General features: G+C 52.9%; 1 protein-coding gene and 1 long non-coding RNA gene across 9 annotated transcripts; one reads left to right on the forward strand and one right to left on the reverse strand.

The window, feature by feature from the left end:
- Positions 1 to 3,138: 3,138 nt before the first annotated feature.
- On the reverse strand, positions 3,139 to 11,439 carry LOC115501516. 5 transcript variants are annotated; one of them, XR_003964815.1, is made up of 5 exons: positions 11,351 to 11,439; positions 9,438 to 9,666; positions 5,088 to 5,375; positions 4,968 to 5,006; positions 3,139 to 3,328 (listed from the first exon to the last, which is right to left on the reverse strand). It is a non-coding gene; the product is annotated as an uncharacterized LOC115501516 (long non-coding RNA). The 5 variants fall into 5 exon arrangements; XR_003964814.1 differs by having other exon boundaries at positions 4,933 to 5,006; XR_003964816.1 differs by lacking the exon at positions 4,968 to 5,006.
- Positions 11,011 to 19,854, forward strand: RAB37 (RAB37, member RAS oncogene family). Of its 4 annotated transcripts, none has more exons than XM_030296611.1 (10): positions 11,011 to 11,213; positions 11,362 to 11,459; positions 14,271 to 14,381; positions 15,420 to 15,461; positions 15,962 to 16,028; positions 16,108 to 16,160; positions 17,123 to 17,188; positions 17,794 to 17,850; positions 17,928 to 18,004; positions 18,198 to 19,854. In XM_030296611.1, the coding sequence occupies exons 2-10, from the start codon at positions 11,376 to 11,378 to the stop codon at positions 18,301 to 18,303; spliced, it is 663 nt and encodes a 220-aa protein (XP_030152471.1). In that variant the 5' UTR covers positions 11,011 to 11,213; positions 11,362 to 11,375; the 3' UTR covers positions 18,304 to 19,854. The 4 variants fall into 4 exon arrangements, with proteins under 4 accessions (XP_030152471.1, XP_030152472.1, XP_030152474.1 ...); XM_030296612.1 differs by having other exon boundaries at positions 11,011 to 11,209; XM_030296614.1 differs by lacking the exon at positions 11,362 to 11,459 and having other exon boundaries at positions 11,012 to 11,213.
- Positions 19,855 to 20,667: the final 813 nt, after the last annotated feature.

Here is a 20,667-nt window from a genome sequence, read left to right on the forward strand (position 1 = left end):
TGGAAAACAGGGGGGCAGATGTTTGGAGAGTTGTGGGTAACCTTTCCTTTCTTGGGCATATTCGGTAAGGAGTGACCAGCATCCGAGGTCCTCCAATATTCTGCCTGCGCCTGGCCCTGGCTCCTGGGCCCAGCTTACCCAAGAAGGATTCCCTTTTGCATCAAGAACAAAGGAGCACCTGGGTGGCTCAGTCGGTTGAGCAGCCGACTTCGGCTCAGGTCATGATCTCGTGGTTTGTGGGTTAGAGTCCCGCATCGGGCTCTGTGCTGACACCTCGGAGCCCGGAGCCTGCTTCGGGTTCTGGGTCTCCCTCTTTCTCTGCCCCTCCCCCCACTCACGCTCCATCTCTCTCCCCTTCAAAAATAAATAAACATTAAAAAAAATTTAAGAACAGAGAATTATCTTTGAGTGTCTCTGAGTGGTGGCAAGACTGCTCCTCTAAACAAATGTCTCTGGGGACTCCAGGAAAGTCAGACTGTTCTGGGGACCCTGCATCCTCAAAGAGATACTGGAGGCCCTAGTCCCAGCTTGGCCATTGACTTCTGCATGAGTCAGTTCCCTCTGTGGGCTTCCACATTCCCATCTATGAAAGAAAGGGTTGGGTAGATCATCTGAGGCTCCCTTGCCCTAAAAGTACCTGTGTGTGTATGTGAGTCTGTGTGTGCGTGTGAATGCACACATGCACATGCATGAATACAGGTGCTTGTGGATGCGTGGGTGTGTGTGCATGCATGGATAAACATATGTGTGGTGCATCCGTGTTTATACGTAGGCATGTGTGGGAGCTATATATACATACATGTATTGTGCTGTTTGTGCTGCGTGTGCACACGTGTGTGTTATAGATGTGTACATACTGTGTGTGCCATGGTAATTGGTGTGAACACATGGATGCATGTGGATGCGTGTGGATGTGATGCGCGTGTATGTTGATGCCTTTGTTGGGTTCTCCGGGTTATAAGGAACAGAGATTTGCTCAAGCTATTTCTCTCAGTCACCGTGGACTCGCAAACTGCGATATTTTCAGAACCCAAACTATTCATTGGTGGAGGAGGTCCTGGACTGAAAGAACTGGTCTTGTTGGGTCTCTCCCACTCTGGATTAGAAGATCCCTGAGAGCAGTATCCCCAGTGGCTAAAAGCACATTTGGCACATAATACATGCTCAATAATAATTGTTGGAAAACGAAGAAACAAATGAACCGTTTTCAGCACGCCGTCATTCTTACCCTGGCCCTGTAAGGTCTGCTAAGGAACTGTGGACTGTCATCAACCATAATTGTTCTCAACCACTGTTCTGAACTCTTTCAGTTCACCTGGGACCCAACCACACCTCATCTTTTCTACCCACTACGTGCTATGCTCCATATTTTATACAGTTATCACATCAGGTCCTCACTACAAATAGCAGAGGAAAGGCGACATTACTCTCATTTTTCAAATAAAGAGATCTAAGCTCAGAGAGCAAGTAACTTGTCCAAGGTCACACGCTAGTAATGGCAAAGCCAGGATTCAACCCTGGGTCTGGCTCGTAAGCATGCCATCCTGCCTCCTGCTGGATGGGTTGAGAGAAGCCAGCTGCCTCTCGATCCTGTTCAGTGCTCACAATGAAGAGAGAACCTGACAACCAAGAGTTAATAAGACAGCACATCCTTGAGCTGGTTGTCAGCAGGGTATCCGCTCCATGGTTTTTTCTAAAATAGGTTCCCGCAGAATGAAAGGATGTACTATCAGGAACTGGAACTTAATCTAACAAAGCAAGTCACTGGTAACACTGACCTTCCCAGTTTCCAGATCTAATGCCCTTTTTCTGCAGTCTATGGAATGGGAAGCAAAGTCTCCACCAAGTTCTTATCCAGGCACTTGGGCAGAGGCAAAGATTCTTTTTGAGAAAAACATAGGGCTCCAGAGAGGCGGTTAACCCTCTGCAAGTATGAGGTGAAGGAGCCCCACGAATTTTCAGGACAGAGCATGGGCTGCCTTACCACGTGCCCCTCGGATATCCAAGGTAATACTCGCTGAAATCCACAAAGTGAAATTACTGCCATTCAGAAACTTGATGTTTCTTTAAGCATTGCGTAGCAGGCTAGATTCGTTTGGAAAAAATGAAATCAAGCATCTGTTCAGCAACAGTTAGGCTAGACATCAGTGTTCCTATTTGCTTTTACTTGAGTTACCCAGCACAGTATGCCTCCCAAACACATACAGACATATTTCCGAATTACAAAGGAGTGTGTGTTCATTACAGAAGGAGAATGGAATATAAATGAACACGAAGAATGCATTTTAAATCACTCCTGATCCCTCCATGCAAAGACAACTGTTGGTAAATACATGTACGTGGGGGTGCCCTGGTGGCTCAGTTAGTTAAGCATCAGACTCTTGATCTCAGCTCAGGTCTTGATCTCAGGGTTGTGAGTTCAAGCCCCACATTGGGTTCTGCACTGGACGTGAAATATATATATATATATATATATATCTATATATATATATATATATCTGTCTCCCTCTCTCTCTCTGCCCTCCCCCAGCTTGCGCATGCTCTCTCTCTCTCTCAAAAAAAGAAATAAACATTAAATAAATAATTAAATAAATAAGGTAGAGATAAGGCGAAAAGTAAGCCTTTTCCCCCACCCCATTCCCCACCCCACCACCCCAGAACCTCAAAGGTAGCCACTGTCGGTCTCTGCGGCCTCCCTGTAGAGAGCATACACACTCATATAATTCATTGTGTATCTAGGTGAAGTCAACATAAGTCAGCACACAAGCATATCTTCTGCTCCTTTTTTACTCCATAATATCATTTTTCCCAAACAGCACATATAGATCTACCTCATTCTTTTTTTTCTTTTTTTTTTAAGTAATCTCTACACTCAATGTGGGGCTTGAACTCAACGACCCTGAGATCAAGAGGTCCCAGGCTTTACCAACAGAGCCAGCCCAGCCAGGCAAGCCCTACCTCATTCTTTTATCAGCTTCGCAGTATTGCACTATATAGATATTCTACGGTTCAGTTTTTTTTATCTTTATTTATTTTTGAGAGAGAAAACCAAGTGTGAGCAGGGGAAGAGCAGAGAGAGAGGGAGACACAGAATCTGAAGCAGGCTCCAGGCTCCGAGCCGTCAGCACAGAGCCCAACGTGGGGCTCGAACTCACAGACCTCGAGATCATGACCTGAGCTGAAGTCGGACGCTCAACCGACTGAGCCACCAGGCGGCCCCTACAGTTTATTTAAGCAGTCCCAATTGCTGGATATTTGCGCTTACAAATGCTGCGATGAACATCCTTGTACACATATCTTGGTGAACTTGTGCACTAAAGCCATAGAACTGTTGAGACAAGGAATTTGCATTTGTAACTTCAGTAGATATTGTCAGTTGCTCTTCCAAATGCCCCAACGTATGTTCCCACCAATGGTGTAAGTACGAGTGTTTGTTTCCCCAACTCTCAGCCAATGTTGACCCTTATCATACTTTTACCAAAGCATTATATGTTATATTCATTCAGAGAAACATACCAGGATGAAATATACTGAGAGATGTTTAGTTCAAGGAATTGGCTTTTGTGACTCTGGGGGGCTGGCCTGTCCAAAATCTGTAGGGTAGACTGGCAGGCTGAAAATTCTCAGGGAGAAGCTGATGCTACAATTTTGAACAGAATTTCTTCTTCCTCAGGGAAACCTCAGTTTTGCTCTAAGTTCTTTCAATTAATTGGATCCAGATTATTGAAGATTTACAAGTCAACCGATTGTATATCTGTAATATATAATCTGTACATCTATAACATACCTTCACAGCAACATAGAGATTCGTGTTTAATTGAATAACTACATGCTATAGCCTGGCCAGGTTGACACATTTACACACATTTACACACACACACACACACACACACACACAAAATCTATGTACTCATATTCTTATTCACTTTCCTACTAGATTTCTTTTGAGAGCTCTTTACACTACTACGTGTATTAACCCTTTGTCTGTCACACATCTTGCAAATATTTCCTCTCCATCATTTCTCATTTCATTTTGGTATCTTCTGTCAACCAGGACATTTTTATGTGTGTACAGTCAGATCTATCTTTTTCTTATGGCATCTGAATTCCCTGTCTGATTAAGAAGGTGGCTCAGAGTCAATTAGGAGCCATGGTAACCACCCCATTCACCTAGGTTTTCTAAGTGTTCCCCTTGAGTCAGGAAGTCACAGGAAAGCAGAGCGCTTAGGCAACATTTGCCCAGCTCCCACTGAGAAGTGTCTGCTGAAGTGCGATTTAATGTCAGGCCCTGGCTTTTAGCAAGAGTCAATAGAGGGGCACTTGGGTGGCTCAGTCGGTTGAGCGCCCGACTTCGGCTCAGTCATGATCTAACAGTTCGTGAGTTCGAGCCCGTGTCGGGCTCTGTGCTGACAGCTCAGAGCCTGGAGCCTGCTTTGGATTCTGAGTCTCCCTCTCTCTCTGCCCCTTCCCCGCTCATGCTCTGTCTCTCTCTGTCTCTCAAAATGAATAAACATTAAAAAAATTTTTTTATAAAAAAAAGAGTCAATAGAAAAGCTATAGGAAAAGCTTCACCTTCTCTGCAAAATCCCAACTCTTCCATTTTGTCACTAGAGGCCCCTCATATAAGAATCCACATAAGAGGGGCGCCTGGGTGGCGCAGTCGGTTAAGCGTCCGACTTCAGCCAGGTCACGATCTTGCGGTCCGGGAGTTCGAGCCCCGCGTCAGGCTCTGGGCTGATGGCTCAGAGCCTGGAGCCTGTTTCCGATTCTGTGTCTCCCTCTCTCTCTGCCCCTCCCCCGCTCATGCTCTGTCTCTCTCTGTCCCAAAAATAAATAAACGTTGAAAAAAAAAATTTAAAAAAAAAAAAAAAAAAAAAAAGAATTCAAAAAAGAGATTCCTCTCCACATCACATGCCGGCAGAAAATACTCACTCATTGAGAAGACTCAGGCAATAAGTACTACATACCCCATCTGGCTTCCCATTTTGTCGTGGATGCCAGGAAATCTAAAAGCAAATGTAACGCTCAGATATAGGAACAAGCCAGGTCACTCTGGGGCGGAAGATTGCTTCAGGCGGTATCATTACCTGGCCTCTGGTGTAGGCGGGTTTTGAATTCCTCAAATTCCTTTTGGAATGGATGGAGCCAAATACAAACAGAAACCAACTGACTTAAGACAGAACGGAAACACTTGTCTGAATGGTGGCAGAGTTGGCACAGAGGTCTCTGTTTGAACCACAATTAATTAACATTTTCACAAATGCTTCAGAGGAGGGAAGGTGCAATGGAAATTCTGGATCCAAAGTTGACATTCAGCTTCTCCAAGCAGTGAGATTTGGGGCCAACCTGGAGAATCTTCAGGAAAATCCTGGCAGCTGTTGAGTGACAGAATAACTCCATAGTGTATCTAAGGTAATGGATTTAGGCAGCCTCATCCATAATGTTTAGAATACAAATGGACACCCATAGACCACATGTCTCAATATTTTATTATTCTAAATGCAAGCTTAAAATGATTAAATCAAGAGGCACCTTGGTGGCTCATTCAGTTAAGCGTCTGACTTCAGCTCAGGTCATGATCTCGCGATTTGTGGGTTCAAATCCCGCCTTGAGCTTTGTGCTGACATCTCAGAGCCTGGAGCCTGCTTCAGATTCTGTGTCTCCCTCTCTCTCTGCTCCTCCCCAGCTCATGCTCTCTCTCTTTCTCAAAAATAAATAAACATTAAAATTTTTTTTTAATTTGATCAAATCAAGTGTATCCTATCTTCCTACTTCCTACCTTGACACATATATCTTCCTCCCAATCAAGAAGCCACGTTTGAACACAGGATTCTCAGAAGTTCTGCACCAAAACATGGCGGCAGCATCCTGCCCCTGCCCCCAGACAGGATTCAGCAGGACCTGAAATGCTGAACCTTGTCACCATGAACCGTGTTCCCACTAAACCAGAGAAATTCCCATTAAGATGGAAATGTTTTCATATGAGGAGAGAAGAAAGGGAATCCTTCCCTGTGAAAAGGAAAAGAATAAAGGGGAAAAGAATGTCAATACGTTATATCCTTTAATAAATGAAGAAGGTGGACATGAGCGGACTGAACCTTTACATTCTGGAATAGTCTTTCTAGGAAGCCCCTCTTCAAGCCTGAGGAAATTGGATTTGAGATGTAAATTATTATATTGTTTTCATTTACTTGTTTTTGAGAGAGAGAGAAAGTGCAAGTGAGGGAGGGGCAGGAAGAGAGGGAAAGAGAGAGAATCCCAAGTAGGCTCCACACTGTCAGCATAGAGCCGGAGGTGGGGCTCAAAGCCATGAGCCTCAAGATCATGCCCTAAGCTGAAGCTTAACTGACTGAGCCACCCAGGGCCCCTGAGATGTAAATTATTAAAGCCACTGCACACAACAAGCAAATGGAGCCCTTTAACCCAGGAGGAAATAAAAGCTGAATCGAATTTGGTTTGGAAATGGGTATGGGGGACCACAAGTCAGGGGACATTCAAAGTCAACATCACAAACAATCCCATGTTTGCCCTGCTGCTAGCTCAGTGCCACTGTCAGAGCCAAACAATGTTGGGACCATGGGTCCAACCCCAGGAGAACCTGTCCATCATTACGCTTTTACATTTTGGGGTTTTTATATCTTTATGGTTTTACGAGTCCAGCTAAAGTTGGCATCTCTTAAGCCTTTCCAGTGATCTTGAAGGGTTGTCTTTGGAAAGTAGCTACTATCCATTTTGAAACTAAGGCATTTACCCACTCATTCATTCATTCATTCATTCATTCTTTGAGAGCTTGCTGAGTCCCAGGCCTCCAGGTGCATGTATATTTCCTGTCTGTTGCTTATGATTTTCTTCCAAATATAGCACCTGACCTCCCAGGCTAATTCTCCCCACTGCTTCCTTCATGTACAAAAGTAGCCAGGCCCTTCTTTCTGAAACTCTGTTTCCGGGGCGCCTGGGTGGCGCAGTCGGTTAAGCGTCCGACTTCAGCCAGGTCACGATCTCGCGGTCCGTGAGTTCGAGCCCCGCGTCGGGCTCTGGGCTGATGGCTCAGAGCCTGGAGCCTGTTTCCGATTCTGTGTCTCCCTCTCTCTCTGCCCCTCCCCCGTTCATGCTCTGTCTCTCTCTGTCCCAAAATAAAAAAAAAAAAAAACGTTGAAAAAAAATTTTTTAAAAAAAAAATGAAACTCTGTTTCCCTTGAAATGTTGTGTCTCCAATGCCCTGCTCCATGACCAAGTATAAACTCTTCCCAAGGCATGTCTCCAGACATTCTCTTCCGAGAAGCTGGTGCCAAAGGGAATTACAAGTGCAGGGGTTTTATTAGGTGAGATACTTATGAAGAAATCGGGTGGTAGGAAGCTGGGAGAGGTGGGGAGAGCCCGCAGATCATGAGGCAGGTATGACCCCAAGCGAAGGAGAAAGGGCAGGAAGATTGTGTGAAAGTCTCTGGAAGGATCCGTGAAATGGTGAGGAAATCCTCAAGCCAAATTCGGCCGTTAGGGGAATCTTGTGGCTCCCAGTGACAGACCTGCCTCAGTGCCCCTACCATACTGTGCCTTTGGCTGGGAACTGCCAGTAACAAGCACGGCCTAGTGCAAGCACACTGTGGGGGACCACGGAGAGCACAGTGGGTGTCAGTCAGTATGCCCTCTTGGTCGGAAGTCTGAGAGGCAAGTTCTCATGGTCCTTTCAGATGTTCATCAACATGGGGTGACAAGGCTTCTCCTATGCTTTCATCCTCTTCAGTGACTTTGATAGGAAATCAAGAGTTCTGTGTGGTGTGTGTGTGTGTGTGTGTGTGTGTGTGTGTGTGCATTAGAAGGAGCCTGCTCCCACAGCCACAATGGCATCTCAGAAGCCCCATGCACACTGCAGACGCTCACCCCTCTCTTGCTCCCTTTCAGACCATCCTGGTGGGTGACAGCGGTGTGGGGAAGACATCTCTGCTGGTTCAGTTCGACCAGGGCAAGTTCATCCCTGGTTCCTTCTCGGCCACCGTGGGCATCGGATTCACAGTAAGCGCTCCCAGACTCTGGGGCCCCGGTGTGTATCTGTGAGGGTCCCAGCAGGAAGCAGGTGGACACTCACATTGGATCATTCAGGGAGGTTTAACAAGAAGACTACTTACCAAGGTGGAAGCAGGGTGTTGGGGAACCAGGAGGTATGGTGCAGTGGCCGTGCATACACAGGGCCTCCACTCCAACCCTAGCCTAAAAAAATGAGGGGAGGGAACCGAAGCCAGAGCTCAGGGACACAAGGCTTCATGGAGAGAGCTGGCCGGCAGGACCTGTGACCCTCAGTGGAAGAACACGGCAACTCATGGTAACCCTCCCGGAGCTAGCCCAGGATACAAGTCAGCTCCCCCACTACCCTGCTCTCCTCCTGTTCCCACATCTCCTGGGGCTCCCCTTTGGCTGAACACAACTGGAAACTAGAAAGAATGCCTCCTTTTTTAAGTTTATTTATTTATTTTGAGAGGGGTGGGGAGAGAGAATCCCACGCAGGCTCCGCACAGTCAGCATGGAGGCCAACACGGGGCTCGGACTCACGAACTGTGAGATCATGACCTGAGCTAAAATCAAGAGTCAGATGCTTAACCGACTCAGCCACCCAGGCACCCCTAGAAAGGATATCTTGATATAGATTGCTCAGGTCTACTTTCTAGGGCAATAAGAATATGGAGAGGCAAAGGGACGGCTTAAAATTTTAAGTACAGTCCAAATTTAACACTGTCACATGGGTCCTGGGAGCTGGCAGGCCAAGGGTCAAAGTTCTGTTTTTAGCACTCTGTCTCTTCCTGGATCTCCTCGGGATCAGGATAGAGCAGGGCACAGGGCCTGTAGGACCACACTCGGGACTGGGATGGTCACACTGGCGGGAAGAGAGAAGGGGAACCCCAGAAACTAGGCCTTCTGGTTGGGTCACAGCAAGGAAGGCGAGGACTCGTGGTGGCCGGGATTCAGAGTAAAAAAGAAATGAGAGCCTGGCCAGAGAGTGCAGGTTTCTCCCATAAGCAGGCTCCAGAGTGCTGGGAAGGGCAGGGCTGAGTCCTAGGAGAGCAAGGCTTCCCAGACAATTCCTGAAGCCTTGGACCAGGCTGCCACGCCAGGCATCCCCCACCTCAGGCCCATGCCCAGTCTGCCCCTCTGCACACAAGGTCAGGGGGAGCCCTCACAGCCACCAGCCTTCTCCCCCACTCCGTGCCCATCCTTCTGCCTGTCAGACTCAGAGGGTGCACAGTGGGATGAATGTTGGTGTGGATGAGGACCTAAAGACTGTGACTCACACCCCACAGATGCAGAGGGGTGGGACCTCCAAATTTTGCACTAGCCTGGTAAGAAAGCAAGACGACTGGCCCATCAGAAGGAAGAAAGTGTGTAATCACACTGAGAGCCCAAAGCAGGCGGAGACAGGACAGATCTGGCTCTCCCAAACCTACCACAGGACAAAGGAGGATCTTGGTTGAGCCAGCAACACAAACCACAGCTGGAAGTTAGAAGCCCTCTGAAGGCTCTGGGGGGCGGGAGGCGGGGGTCTCCTTCTTTGCTTCCTCCAGCTTCTGGTGGCTCCTGGTGATGCTCGCCATTTGTTGGCTTGTAAATACACCACTCGGATCTCTGCGTCTGTATTCACATGGCCGGCTTCTCCCTGCGTGTCCGCTCCTCTTCCTATAAGGACATCAGTCATGTTGGATTAAGGGCTTACCCTATTCCTGTATGACTTCACCTTAACTAATCATCCCTGCAACAACCCCCTTTCCAAATAAGGTCACATTCTGAGGGACTAGGGGCTGGGGCCTCAACAGAGTCTTTTGGTTTGCAGTGGAAGGTGAGCGAGGGCCATGTCACTCACTTCCTTTCTCTCGTTTCTCCTCGGCCATTACCCTCTGGCTCTGAAAACGTTTGCCCCTGCGGGGTTCTCGTGAGCCCTCAGGAGCTTAGAGCCTGAGACACTGAATGGACCGGGGTTGTATTTGCAGCAAGAGACTCTTGCCTCTGAGTAGCAGGCAATAAACGCACATCTGCAGAGTTCTGATCCCATAGGTGGCTCTCTGAGCCCCACCCTATGTACACAAGAGGTTATGGCAAGCCCAGCTCCAGAAAATAGCTCTGGCCAATGCCAAGACTCACAGGGCTAGAGGAATGTGTACACACAGTCCCCACCAGGCCTATAGTCACCCATAAGCCACATCTGCCCCTTGCGCTTTACCGCCAGCACCTAAGTCAAGAGGCCCTGATGCCCTTCTCCCCCGACACAGCCTTCGGTCAGTCCCGCTGTAATGCAGCCACCCAGTTCCATGGTAAGCTGTGGGTGCTTGTGCAGAATGTTGGCACAGGAGTAATTAAACGGTTAGCCCCTGAAGCGCAGGGCAGGGCCGCCCAGGCCACACTCCCACTGTCTGCCACCAGGAACTGCAGGATTCCTGGGTTGTCCTTGAGACTGCTCAAAATGATCCACGACTCCATGAATTCATTTACTACTAAATATTTAAGGCCTGCTCAGGGACAGGGGCTGAGGAGCACAGGTGAATAGGGCCAGCCCTGCCTTCAGGGGCGCCGAGATTGGGAGGTTTGGGGTCGGGGGAGGCTTTCCCATGCTGGAACATTCGGGGCACAGCCCAACAGGTCAGGGAGAAATGAGAGGTGATCTGTGCTAAAGGGTCAAAACCCTAGCACCCACCAGGGGCCGCGAAAAGCCACAGTTGTAAACGTGCTGCAAGGTGAATTCTGGTGGGTAAATAAAATTACATTCAGAGGAGCTCGGGCTGGGGTGCATTAGCAAAAGCAAAACTGCCTGTGCGCTGTGCTCAGAATGCACGCCTCCTCTCAAAAATCGTGCCTCGCTGCACCGGGGCCTTCCCAGCCCACAACCTCACCCCCACCCCAACCGCGACCGGGGGACGCCGGTCGGCCGCCAGCTGGCCGGGGCTCGGGCGCCCCCTGCAGGCCGCGCTGTGCAGCGGCAGCGGGAACCCGGGCGCGGAACCCCGGGTCGCAGCGCTGCCAGACCTAGCGCTACAGGCCAGGTTTCCGGAGACGGCTCCCTGTGGGAACCTAGCCCGGGCAGCCTGCGACCTTTGGGGACCGGTCCTCGGGCTGGATTCGTTCCACGTCCTCGGAGCACGAAGCCGGCCCAATTTGCTCAGGGCACGCCTGCCCCTCTGGCGCTGACCTGTGGTTGTGCGCGCCCTCGCGAGACAGCCTGCACCAGGCAGGTATCTTCGGGGTGGCGAGACATAGGGAGGAGCCTGTGGGGGTCCGGGCCGGGGCGGTGGAGGGGGGAAGGATTGGGTGGAGCCTAAGGCGGGGAGGTCCCAGCACTGTCCCCCGCCCGCCACCAGTCCTAGCTCACCTCTCGTCCAGGGGACGTGACGGGCATGTCTGGCGCCGCTGCCACCCGGGATGGAGAGGCGCCCGAGCACTCCCCGCCCTGCAGTCCGAGCTACGATGTCACGGGCAAGGTGGGTGGGCACTGTGCCCAGTACTGGGGACTCCCCAACCGGCTCTGAGGGCCAGCCCTTCCCACGCCCTTTGCCCTGAGACCCTGGCCCAAGCCTCTTGGCTGGCTGCGTCTGCGTTGCCTTCAGCCCTTCCCCCAGGGAGCCGGGTCTCCCGGAGCAGGGAGGAAGGGTGGAGACTGCCGACGTCTGGGCTGGCTCAGCGAGGGTGGGAAGAGGAAGGTCGGAAGGAGCGATTGACTGCCCACACAGCGGACCCCAACCCAATTTCCTTCTGCACACCCCGGGCGATATGATCTCCCGGGAACCCCATGCCTCTGCGTAAAGGTTAAGCGCTCAACCCTCCTGGGCACAGGCATCCCGAATGGTGGGAAATAGGGATGCCTGGAGACTCAGAGAGGACGCCCCCTGGCGGCGGAGCAGTTGTCGTTAACGCCCTTTTCCCAGCTAAGCTCTCCCCTGAGACTTAACATCCAGTTTCAAGGCCTTAGGCCTGAAGTTCTTTAGGTCCCCAGCTGCCCCCAAGCCCTACCCCTTCCCTTTCCACTGCTGCAGCCATTTCCTCCCGCCTTCCTCCAGGAGGATGTTGCTAACCAAAATGCAGGCCCACCTGGGAATTTTTAGAACCTGAGAAAGATTTTGTTGGTTCATCACAAGTCCCCCATGGGGGAGCTGAAGTCAGATCTCTGAGGCCGGTTTCCTCTAGAGGGCTGCCCTGTTACAGAAGCAGGTGAAGGTGGAGGACAGACACCTCCCCACCCCACCCACCCCCACCCTGGGGCGCATAGCGGAGGCGGGTACCCAGAACTCTGAAAGAGGTGCTGAGGGAGCCCAGGGCTTCCAATCTTCCTCTGCAAGTTTGGGGATGAGTGAGGGCTGCCCTGCCTCATGCTGCGTGGCCTTGAAAGAGACCTGCCTCTTTCTGTGCCTCGGTTTCCTCCCCCACCCCCACCCCAGGCTTACTCTCATCAGGAACTGAGGCCTCCACCCCCCCTTGTTTCAGGGGAAGCCAGTCTGTAAGTCACTTACTCACCCAGAGCCGTTAAGATAGGCGTCCTGTGTGGGCTGGTGGCAGGAAATGGGCCCCTGTGCCCTCAGGGGAGGGGGAGCTGCTAAGGGCCAGCCCCTAGGCTGGTGGGGACCACCTGACCTCCTGGCCTGACAGTCCAGCTGGGCCATTTGCTGAGGAGGTGGCAAGGCTGGGCAGCCGTTTGTGTTTGGTAGAATTGCCTGGCTGGGTGGGTGGTGGTGGGCATCTTTTGTTTAAGGCGGTCGTGATCTATAAAGTATACTGGAGTCACCCTCCCTCCTCCCCGCTCAAGGGCTAGGATGCAGAGCCAGGGAGCAGCGCAGGCTCCAAGGGCTCCCCAGCCCCCAGCTCTCCACCAACCCCCCTCCGCCCCCCCCCCCTCCCTGGGCCAAGCAGCATCTGTGGAGAGTTGACCCCTGGCCTCCAGCAGCCTACTTCCCCCAGGCTTGCCCCAGGAGACTGAGTGCAGGCCAGCCTGGGAAGAGCCTGGCTGGAGCTCCTTGGACCCAATTAGAGGGAATGGGGGCCACAGGCAGGCCCTACCCAGCCCTGGGCCGCTCTTTCCCAAGTCTTAGGCAGTTTATTGGTCCTAGGCGTTAACCAACTCTAAAGAGGCCTCAATGAAATCACCCTTTCTCCCTTCTAGTCACCGTGGAAACCATGCCACAGAAGGGTTAAGAATCTTCCTAACGTCCCTCAGTAGGCCATTTAGAAGCCAGGACCCCAGCCTCTGTATCCCTTTTGCTCAGACCCTTTACCTTTCCACCAAAGCTAGCTAATCCCAGTACATCGAGCCCACAGCCAGAAAAGCCTCTGGGCTCCGTTGTCAAGGTCAGAGCCTCAAAAGTAACTCAAGCCTAGTCTATGCTCAATCCTTTAAGTATGTAAGCAGCCAATTGGGAAAGTTCCAGCATTAGTCCAGACCTCTGGTCTCCAAGATTGAGGAATGACTGGACAGAGGGCTCCCTTCCCCTGCCCCCACTTGTCCTCAAAAGAAGATAGACGAGCAGTGACTGGCCAAGAATAAAGGGGAGACACACACACACACACCCACACTCCCTCCCCTACAGGGACCCGGGGATGCCAGTTTGCCGCCATTTGTCCCACTGGAGAGGTTTCTGCAGAAGGAACTTCAGATTCATTGTCTCCCCATTTCAGTATCAATTTCAACCCTCCCTAGTTCGTGCAACCCTTTTGTAAACATTAAATGTCATTAGAAAATTCCAGGTAAATGTTGTGACCAAAAAAAAAAAAAAAAAACACAGCAGTCGTAATTTTAGAATATGCCCTTGCAAATGACAGTGCCCTCCCCCATCAGATCTGATCCCCTCCCGTGGGTGGGAATCCCTGTCCAAGGTATTAACACTTCCCTTCTGGGCAGTATAGCCCCATCCACCCAGGCGCACACATGCAGAATCCACACTGACAGAGAGGGAATCCCAGCTTGGTGTGGCAAGGGGAGAATGGGGCCAGAGTCTAGACCATGTAAGTGGTGGTTCTTTGGGGCCACCAAGCACAGTTGCTCACCTGTTAGTGCTGAGGTCTCAAACACAGGCTTCCAGGAAATTGGGTGAGGACAAGAGAGTCAGAGGGAGGGCCTGAGAAATGAGCTGAGCCAAGGAGAGGCAGGGTGAAGGCAGCAGCGGGCTTTCCAGAAGCAGGTGCCCCTCAGTGCTGACAGCATCCGTCCCTGGCCCTCTGCCCCTCTTTCTAGGGCCTCTCTCCCTGGATGCCCAGAAATTTGACCCAACTCCCCATTAACTGCCTCTGCCCCCATCTCCTAGGTGATGCTTCTGGGAGACTCAGGCGTTGGCAAAACCTGTTTCCTGATCCAATTCAAAGACGGGGCCTTCCTGTCCGGGACCTTCATAGCCACCGTCGGCATAGACTTCAGGGTGAGGTGGCTGTAGGCTCCTCCTGCCAGCAGCAAGCCAGGGGGACCACAGCTCAGGCCCAGGGTGCTGTCCTCTCCTTGCCTGCCCTGGCTCCTCAGAGCTGCTGTGGCTCACTGTCCAGAGGGCACCAGGGACCACAGAGGTGGCCAGGTTCAAGGAGTCTGGGCACGGTGGGCTCCTTGCCCACCTATAGGATAAGTCTTACAATTCTGCCCCCAGAGCAGGGCAGACACATCCCAGGGTGTGAGCTGAGTTTCCTGGCCTTCGGTCCCCTTGCTCTTTGCCCCCTGAGCTGGGCCCTTCTGGCAAGGCCTCAGAGGTCTCCCTGGTCTTTCTGGAGTTCCCAGAAGCACAGCACTACATTAGGTTGAAGAGCCAGGCTGGCCCTGTGGGGAGAGAGCAGCTCACCAGGCTCCCTCCCTCTCATCTTGAGGAACCCATGTTTACAGATCTGCAGCAGGGACATAGCACAAAGGTTCCGGGAGAGTAAGGTCTAACCGAGGCTGGAGGGTGGGGGGAAGGAGGCTGTGCAGAGGCTGGGTGCCTCCCTCCCAATGGGAGGAGAACTGAAGCTTCCCTCTGGAGAACTAGTGAGCAGCTAGGGGAAAGCAGATTCTGCTGATGTAGTGCCCAGGATGCTGGGGGGGGGGGGGGGGGGCTTCTTATCTCTAAGGGCTCGCCTTGGCAGGATGGGGCGGAGCTCCAGGAGAGACGAGTGGAAGTGGGAAAGAGGCGGGGGCTCCCCCAGTCCTGTGCTGCCTGCTGAGGTCTAGGGAGAGTCAGGCAGGTTCTTGGGCTCCGGCCCTGGCATGTTAGCAGACAAGTCCCCAGAAGGGAGAACTGTGTCATGGGGATATTTGGAGACAGGCTTCTGCTGCCCTGAAGGGGTGATCTGGCTGGAGATGCCTCCCGGGCTCACCGCACCCCCTTCAGCCCTGGGGAGCCACCAGCAGGATGTCTGCTGCTCTGTTGGATGCCTAGGACCCCAGCCTCCCCTGCTTTCCAAATCCACCCTCCCTCTGCCCTTTTCTCTTTCAGAACAAAGTGGTGACTGTGGATGGTGTCAGGGTGAAGCTGCAGGTGAGAAGGAGGCTGCCGGGGAAGGAGGGTGATGGCGGAGCCCCGCCCCTGCTCCTCACCCAAACCACAGAAGGCCCCCAGCCCTGCCCTCCGCCTGGGGCAATTTCCTGTGGGGCCCAGAGGAAACGGCTTTTGTTTGTTTGATATTTGTTGAAAAAGCAGTTCCCAGCACCCTCGATCAAAGGCAGCTCCACGTGCCTTCAGACTAGCCTCGGCTTGCTCCAGCTCCCCCCCCCCCCCGCCAGTTTCCCAGGCCTCATATGCTCTAGGAGACAGGACACCCCCAACCCCTGGGCTAGGGAAGGGGCTATAGCCTGACCAAGCTTGAGAACTTAATGCCCCCCTCCGGGGCACCGTCAGATGTTCAGAAGGCCCTGAGCACCTACAGCAGGAAACAGCCCACCTCCCCACACATCTCTTACACTCCAGAGTGGGTTCGCTCGACCCAGCAGAGTCCCCGCCGGCTGCCTCCTTCTGACCATTTGTCTGTGCCTTCCTAGATCTGGGATACCGCCGGGCAAGAGCGGTTCCGCAGCGTCACCCATGCCTACTACCGAGATGCCCAGGGTGAGTCCTTCCCAAGCCCACTCGTAATGCCCAGCCTTCCGCCCCACGTCCCCTGTGTGAGCTCTCTTTCCTCCCGCAGCCTTGCTCCTGCTGTACGACATCACCAACAAATCTTCCTTCGACAACATCCGGGTAGGTCCCCTCCACAGGCCACCCAGAAGCAGCCGGGGCGGGGCCTCTGCAGGCTAGGACTGCTTCCTGCTTTATGGGGAAGGGGTGGAACCCAGAACACCGCTGCCTTTTGAAAAACACCTGAGCTGTGACTCAGAAGTAATAAACTGCTCCTGGGCAGCATGTGGGCATAAAGGCCAGGCAGGCTGTTGGGTGCCTGTGCCACCTGCTTGGCCCTGCCCGTGATTCATGAGCGCATTTCATGACAGAGTGTTCAGAAAGTACCCAGCTCCACCCTGGACAATTACCCACAGAGGCCAAGGGGAGAACCCAGGCAGGAAAGTCTCTACCCATACATCCAGCCCAGCTTGCAAGACAGTGATTCAGGCAGTGAGCAGTTCTGTCCCCGCCAAACCATTAAAAGAGAGTAGGGATAAAAATTCAACAAGTACAAACACCCACTGTGTGCACAGCACCATAAAGGTTTCACAGCTGCCTGACCTCAGGGGTTGCCAAGCAAATAGGGGTGGGGTTGGGGGGGGGGGGGGGGAGGAGAAACCAAAACATACAGATACAAAACAGCTTATAAAGAGGATGGAGATCTGTGGCACTCGTTGCCACCTCTGACTTCATGCTCCTGGTAGACATCACTAATCAATCACAGTATTTTTGATCACTGAGCCCTGAAGTGGCCTTAGAATCCTCAGCAGGGCAGCCAGGAAATCGCTGATGACTCCCAGCTGATTTAGGAGAGAAAGCTCTGCCATCTCGGCTTCTCTAGAACAGGGAGTTGCGGCATTTGGGGTTGGCTAGGAAAAACTGATCAAGACTGGAGAGGCCAGTACAAAGATGCAAATGAGAGAATTCAGGGAGGGCAGTGAGTAGCCCAGGAAAACCAACAGGACGGAAGAAGGGCTGGGGAGAGGGAGGGGGGAAGGGCTGGGTCTCGGGCCGGGCCTGGCTCAGCTCGTCGTCTCCCACAGGCCTGGCTCACTGAGATTCACGAGTATGCCCAGAGGGATGTGGTGATCATGCTGCTTGGCAACAAGGTGAGCGAGCCCATCCCCGCACCTCCTGCCCCACTGCCACACCACTCGCTCCACCCAGCCCCACGGTTGCCCCAGAGGGTTAGCTGGACATCCTTCCAGCACAGGTTTCTTTCCAGACTCCACGGCAAGGGTCAGACTTATGTGGCAGCTTCAGCCCATCTCATCTGCCCTCTTAAAGCTTCTCCCCTCCGGGGAAAGCCCAAGCTGCGGTCTGAGAGATCCAGGGACACCCAGCTGTTCAGCCTCGATTAGATCACAGTAGTAGGGTCACAGCCGAGGCGCTAAAAGTAGCAAAGGTTAGCCCCAACTACTGTCATCTCTCTGAGGCTGGTCACCACACCCCTGCGAAGGACAGTTTCCCATCTCACCAAGTGGCAGTGAGATCCGCTGGCTGGGAGTTGGGTAACTGCCTGAACAAGGCAGAAACCCTGGTTGGGGGGGGGGGGGGGGGGCGGGCCAAGCCTACCACCCGCAGTCCCATAGGCCACCAGCAGAGGGCAGGCAGTGGCTGCTCCTCAGGCAAAAGAAGGGCCAGCCAGGGCCTGAGAAGGGGCAGCTGGGGGTGGAGGTTTTCTTCCCCAGAGTGACCCACCTGGGCTTGACAGGCAGATGTGAGCAGTGAACGGGTGATCCGTTCGGAGGACGGAGAGACACTGGCCAGGGTAAGTGACTCCCCGTGGGCAGGGTGAGAGGTGGGGAGGGCCAGAGGCTGGCCCTGAGGACATTCTCTTCCTGGCAGGAGTACGGCGTTCCCTTCATGGAGACCAGCGCCAAGACGGGCATGAATGTGGAGTTAGCCTTTCTGGCCATTGCCAAGTAAGAGCTGAGCAAGGAAGAGAACCGTGCAGGGCAGGGTGGCACCATCTGGGAATCCAGTAGGGCCTGGCCCCTGGCCCAGCCCCTGGCCCAACCACATCGTGCATGCTGCGTCCAGTAGCCCCGAGCTGTGGGAGTGGGGAGGGTGCAGCTGTTCACTCCCTGCCCAGCCCACTGCTTCTTTCTCTTCAAGGGAGCTGAAATACAGAGCCCTGTGGCAGCCCGATGGGCCCAGCTTCCAGATCCGAGACTTTGTGGAGTCCCAGAAGAAACGGCCCAGCTGCTGCTCCGTCTTGTGAATACCAAGGGGCTGCAAGGGGGCTCCAGAGGCCCCCGCGGATGCAGCCTTCTCCCCCCAGATCTGGTTTATTCTGCGAGGCTGGGAGTTGGGGGACCCAGTGGACAGCCCCTTCCCAAGCGGGAGCTGTACTCCCACCCCTACCCTAGCTGCGTAGTTTCCCTGCATCCTGGGGGAGGGTAAAATATTTATTTCATCCTAATGACACATAATGTAATACAAAAAGGGAGGGAGGGGGGAGGCGGGGCACCAGAAAAACAAGGCAGGGAGCTGGTGGCCCTTTTGCCTTCTGCTACTCGGACTTGGGGGGCTGAGGCTCCCTCCTAACCTTGACAAGGGTGGTGGTGCTTCAGTTCAGCACCAGAGGGCAGTGACGCACTTCTGCAGCGTGAGGGCCAGATGTGACCCCGTGGCCACCTTCGCCTCAACTGGAGAGGCTAAGCAGACCCCCAACTTTCATTTCCTCCAGCTCCCAGGGAACAGTCTTCCCCAGTAAGATGGTCCCTGGTGCCGGGAGCTAGACCAAGGCTAGGGAAGATAAGAGATGTGGAGATCGGGCAGTGACGGAGCTCTGTGGGTGCAGCGGGGAGGAGTGATCCAGACTAAGTCTATCTGTTTGGCTGCCTCTGGCTTTCCTAGCCCCCCTCTGGGACAGGTGCCCCTTTTCCTCCAGCTCACAAGCCGAAAACATCTGGTTCCTGTTCTCTGGACCTTGGGTCCCAGGGGAACCCCACCTCCCGGAACCCCTGGTCTTCTCTACCTTTTTGCTTGTGCCCCTAGACACCTGAGGTCACAGCCAGGGAAAGGTTTTTCTCCTATCTCAAACCTTTGGCAGGTATGCACCCCCACAGCCTACTTCTAGCAGCCACAGTGCTTCTACTGGATTAAGAGTCAGTTAAGGAGACACCTCTGACTTCTGGAGCAGATGGGAGGCAGAACTGAGCAAACCTCACCCCACCACACATATGCCCCCAAACCCAAGCGCTGTCTCCTCCTTGACCACTCATGCCTTTTCGCTTCCAGACAGACACCAAGGCCAAAACTCTCCATCTCTCCTCCCACTGAGCCAAGTTAGGGAGTGAGAAGTCACCCATTACTGGGTAAACCAACACAGTGTGCAAAACAAGGTCATTTGAGTAAGACTGGGGAGAGGTGAGAGTCAGCAGAGTTTATGTAGGGCCAAAGTCACCGGTCTCCCAGGTCCCTGACTACAGCAAACGGAGGTGGACAGGAGATATGTGGGTCATGACCTGGAGGCACCTTTACTCTAGCTCTCCAGGCCAAGGGCAAGGGAGAGGATAGAGGAAGAAGTACACACTTCACATTTCTGAGGCTATTGCATTTGCTTTCAAGGCAGAAATCTTGCTCTCTGAGCAGAGTCAGCAGCTCCAACTTGGGCCTGATAAGGAAACTCTCCTAGGCTTCTCCCAGGCGAAGCAGGGAGGAGCCTGACCTTGCTGGGCTCTTCTGGGGCCCAAGGCAGGTCACAGGAGACCGAATCACATGGGCCGCGTTTGTGTTTTCAGAATTAAATTGCAGAATTTGGAAAGTACACCCTGTCCGCTGCTTCTTTGAGGTGCGCACGGAGAGGGGACAGGGGAGATCATGTTGAAATGATGCATGTTGGGGGAACTGTCACTGCCCAAATCATTTGATCCTCATCCTTCAATGCCCCCAACTGCTCACCTCACCCTTAACCAATCGGCACCCCAGCCTCTCCCCGGGCCGGGAGCTGAAAGGTTTATCTGATGGTCCCATTCGGGTTTTTTTTTTTTTTTGGTTTTTTGTTTTCTATTGGAAAAAGCCAGGGCTGTTTATCCTCTGCTCGCTATACTCAGAGATTGATTACCAGACTCTGTTCTGCCTCTCTTCCCCCACTTCCCTAGCCAAACGCTGACGCCAGTCTTCACACCCTTGTCCTAGGTGGCCTGTCCTCAGTAGGCAGCCCCGGGGAAGCCTGGGCTCCCTGCTGAGCCCTCACACAGTCCCAGCGAGGATGAGAGCCCGCACCCCTGTAAGCGTGTCCTTGGACAACGCAAAGTGACTCCACGAACGGGAAAATGTCGTTATTCAAACAACTTTGTTGGGTCAGAGGTGCACCTAGTCTTGTTCATAAGACTTTTGCGACCCTGCAGCCCCGGAGCTGGAGCGGTTTCCCCGGCAACAGTCGCTCCCACCCCTCATTGGAGTGCACACAAGGTTTTAGCTAAAGGCTGTTAAAACGTTAGAGTCCTTTACCCAAAGGTTGGCTCTCCACAATCCTCGCCAAATGTAGGAAAACCAGAACTGAGCCTAAGGGTCCCTCCGCCCAGTACCAGGAACTCGCCCCGCCCCCCGCCTCAACTCCGGCCACTTGGTAACAAAC

Source organism: Lynx canadensis, chromosome E1 (assembly GCF_007474595.2).
Source record: "Lynx canadensis isolate LIC74 chromosome E1, mLynCan4.pri.v2, whole genome shotgun sequence".
NCBI lineage: Eukaryota > Metazoa > Chordata > Mammalia > Carnivora > Felidae > Lynx > Lynx canadensis.

Coding starts and splice junctions, on each gene's coding strand:
- RAB37 (XM_030296611.1), top strand. CDS start 11,376: ATGTCTGGCGCCGCTGCCACCCGGGATGGAGAGGCGCCCGAGCACTCC. Junction 11,460..14,270: donor GCTACGATGTCACGGGCAAG/GTGGGTGGGCAC, acceptor CCCATCTCCTAG/GTGATGCTTCTGGGAGACTC. Junction 17,851..17,927: donor ACGGAGAGACACTGGCCAGG/GTAAGTGACTCC, acceptor TCTTCCTGGCAG/GAGTACGGCGTTCCCTTCAT.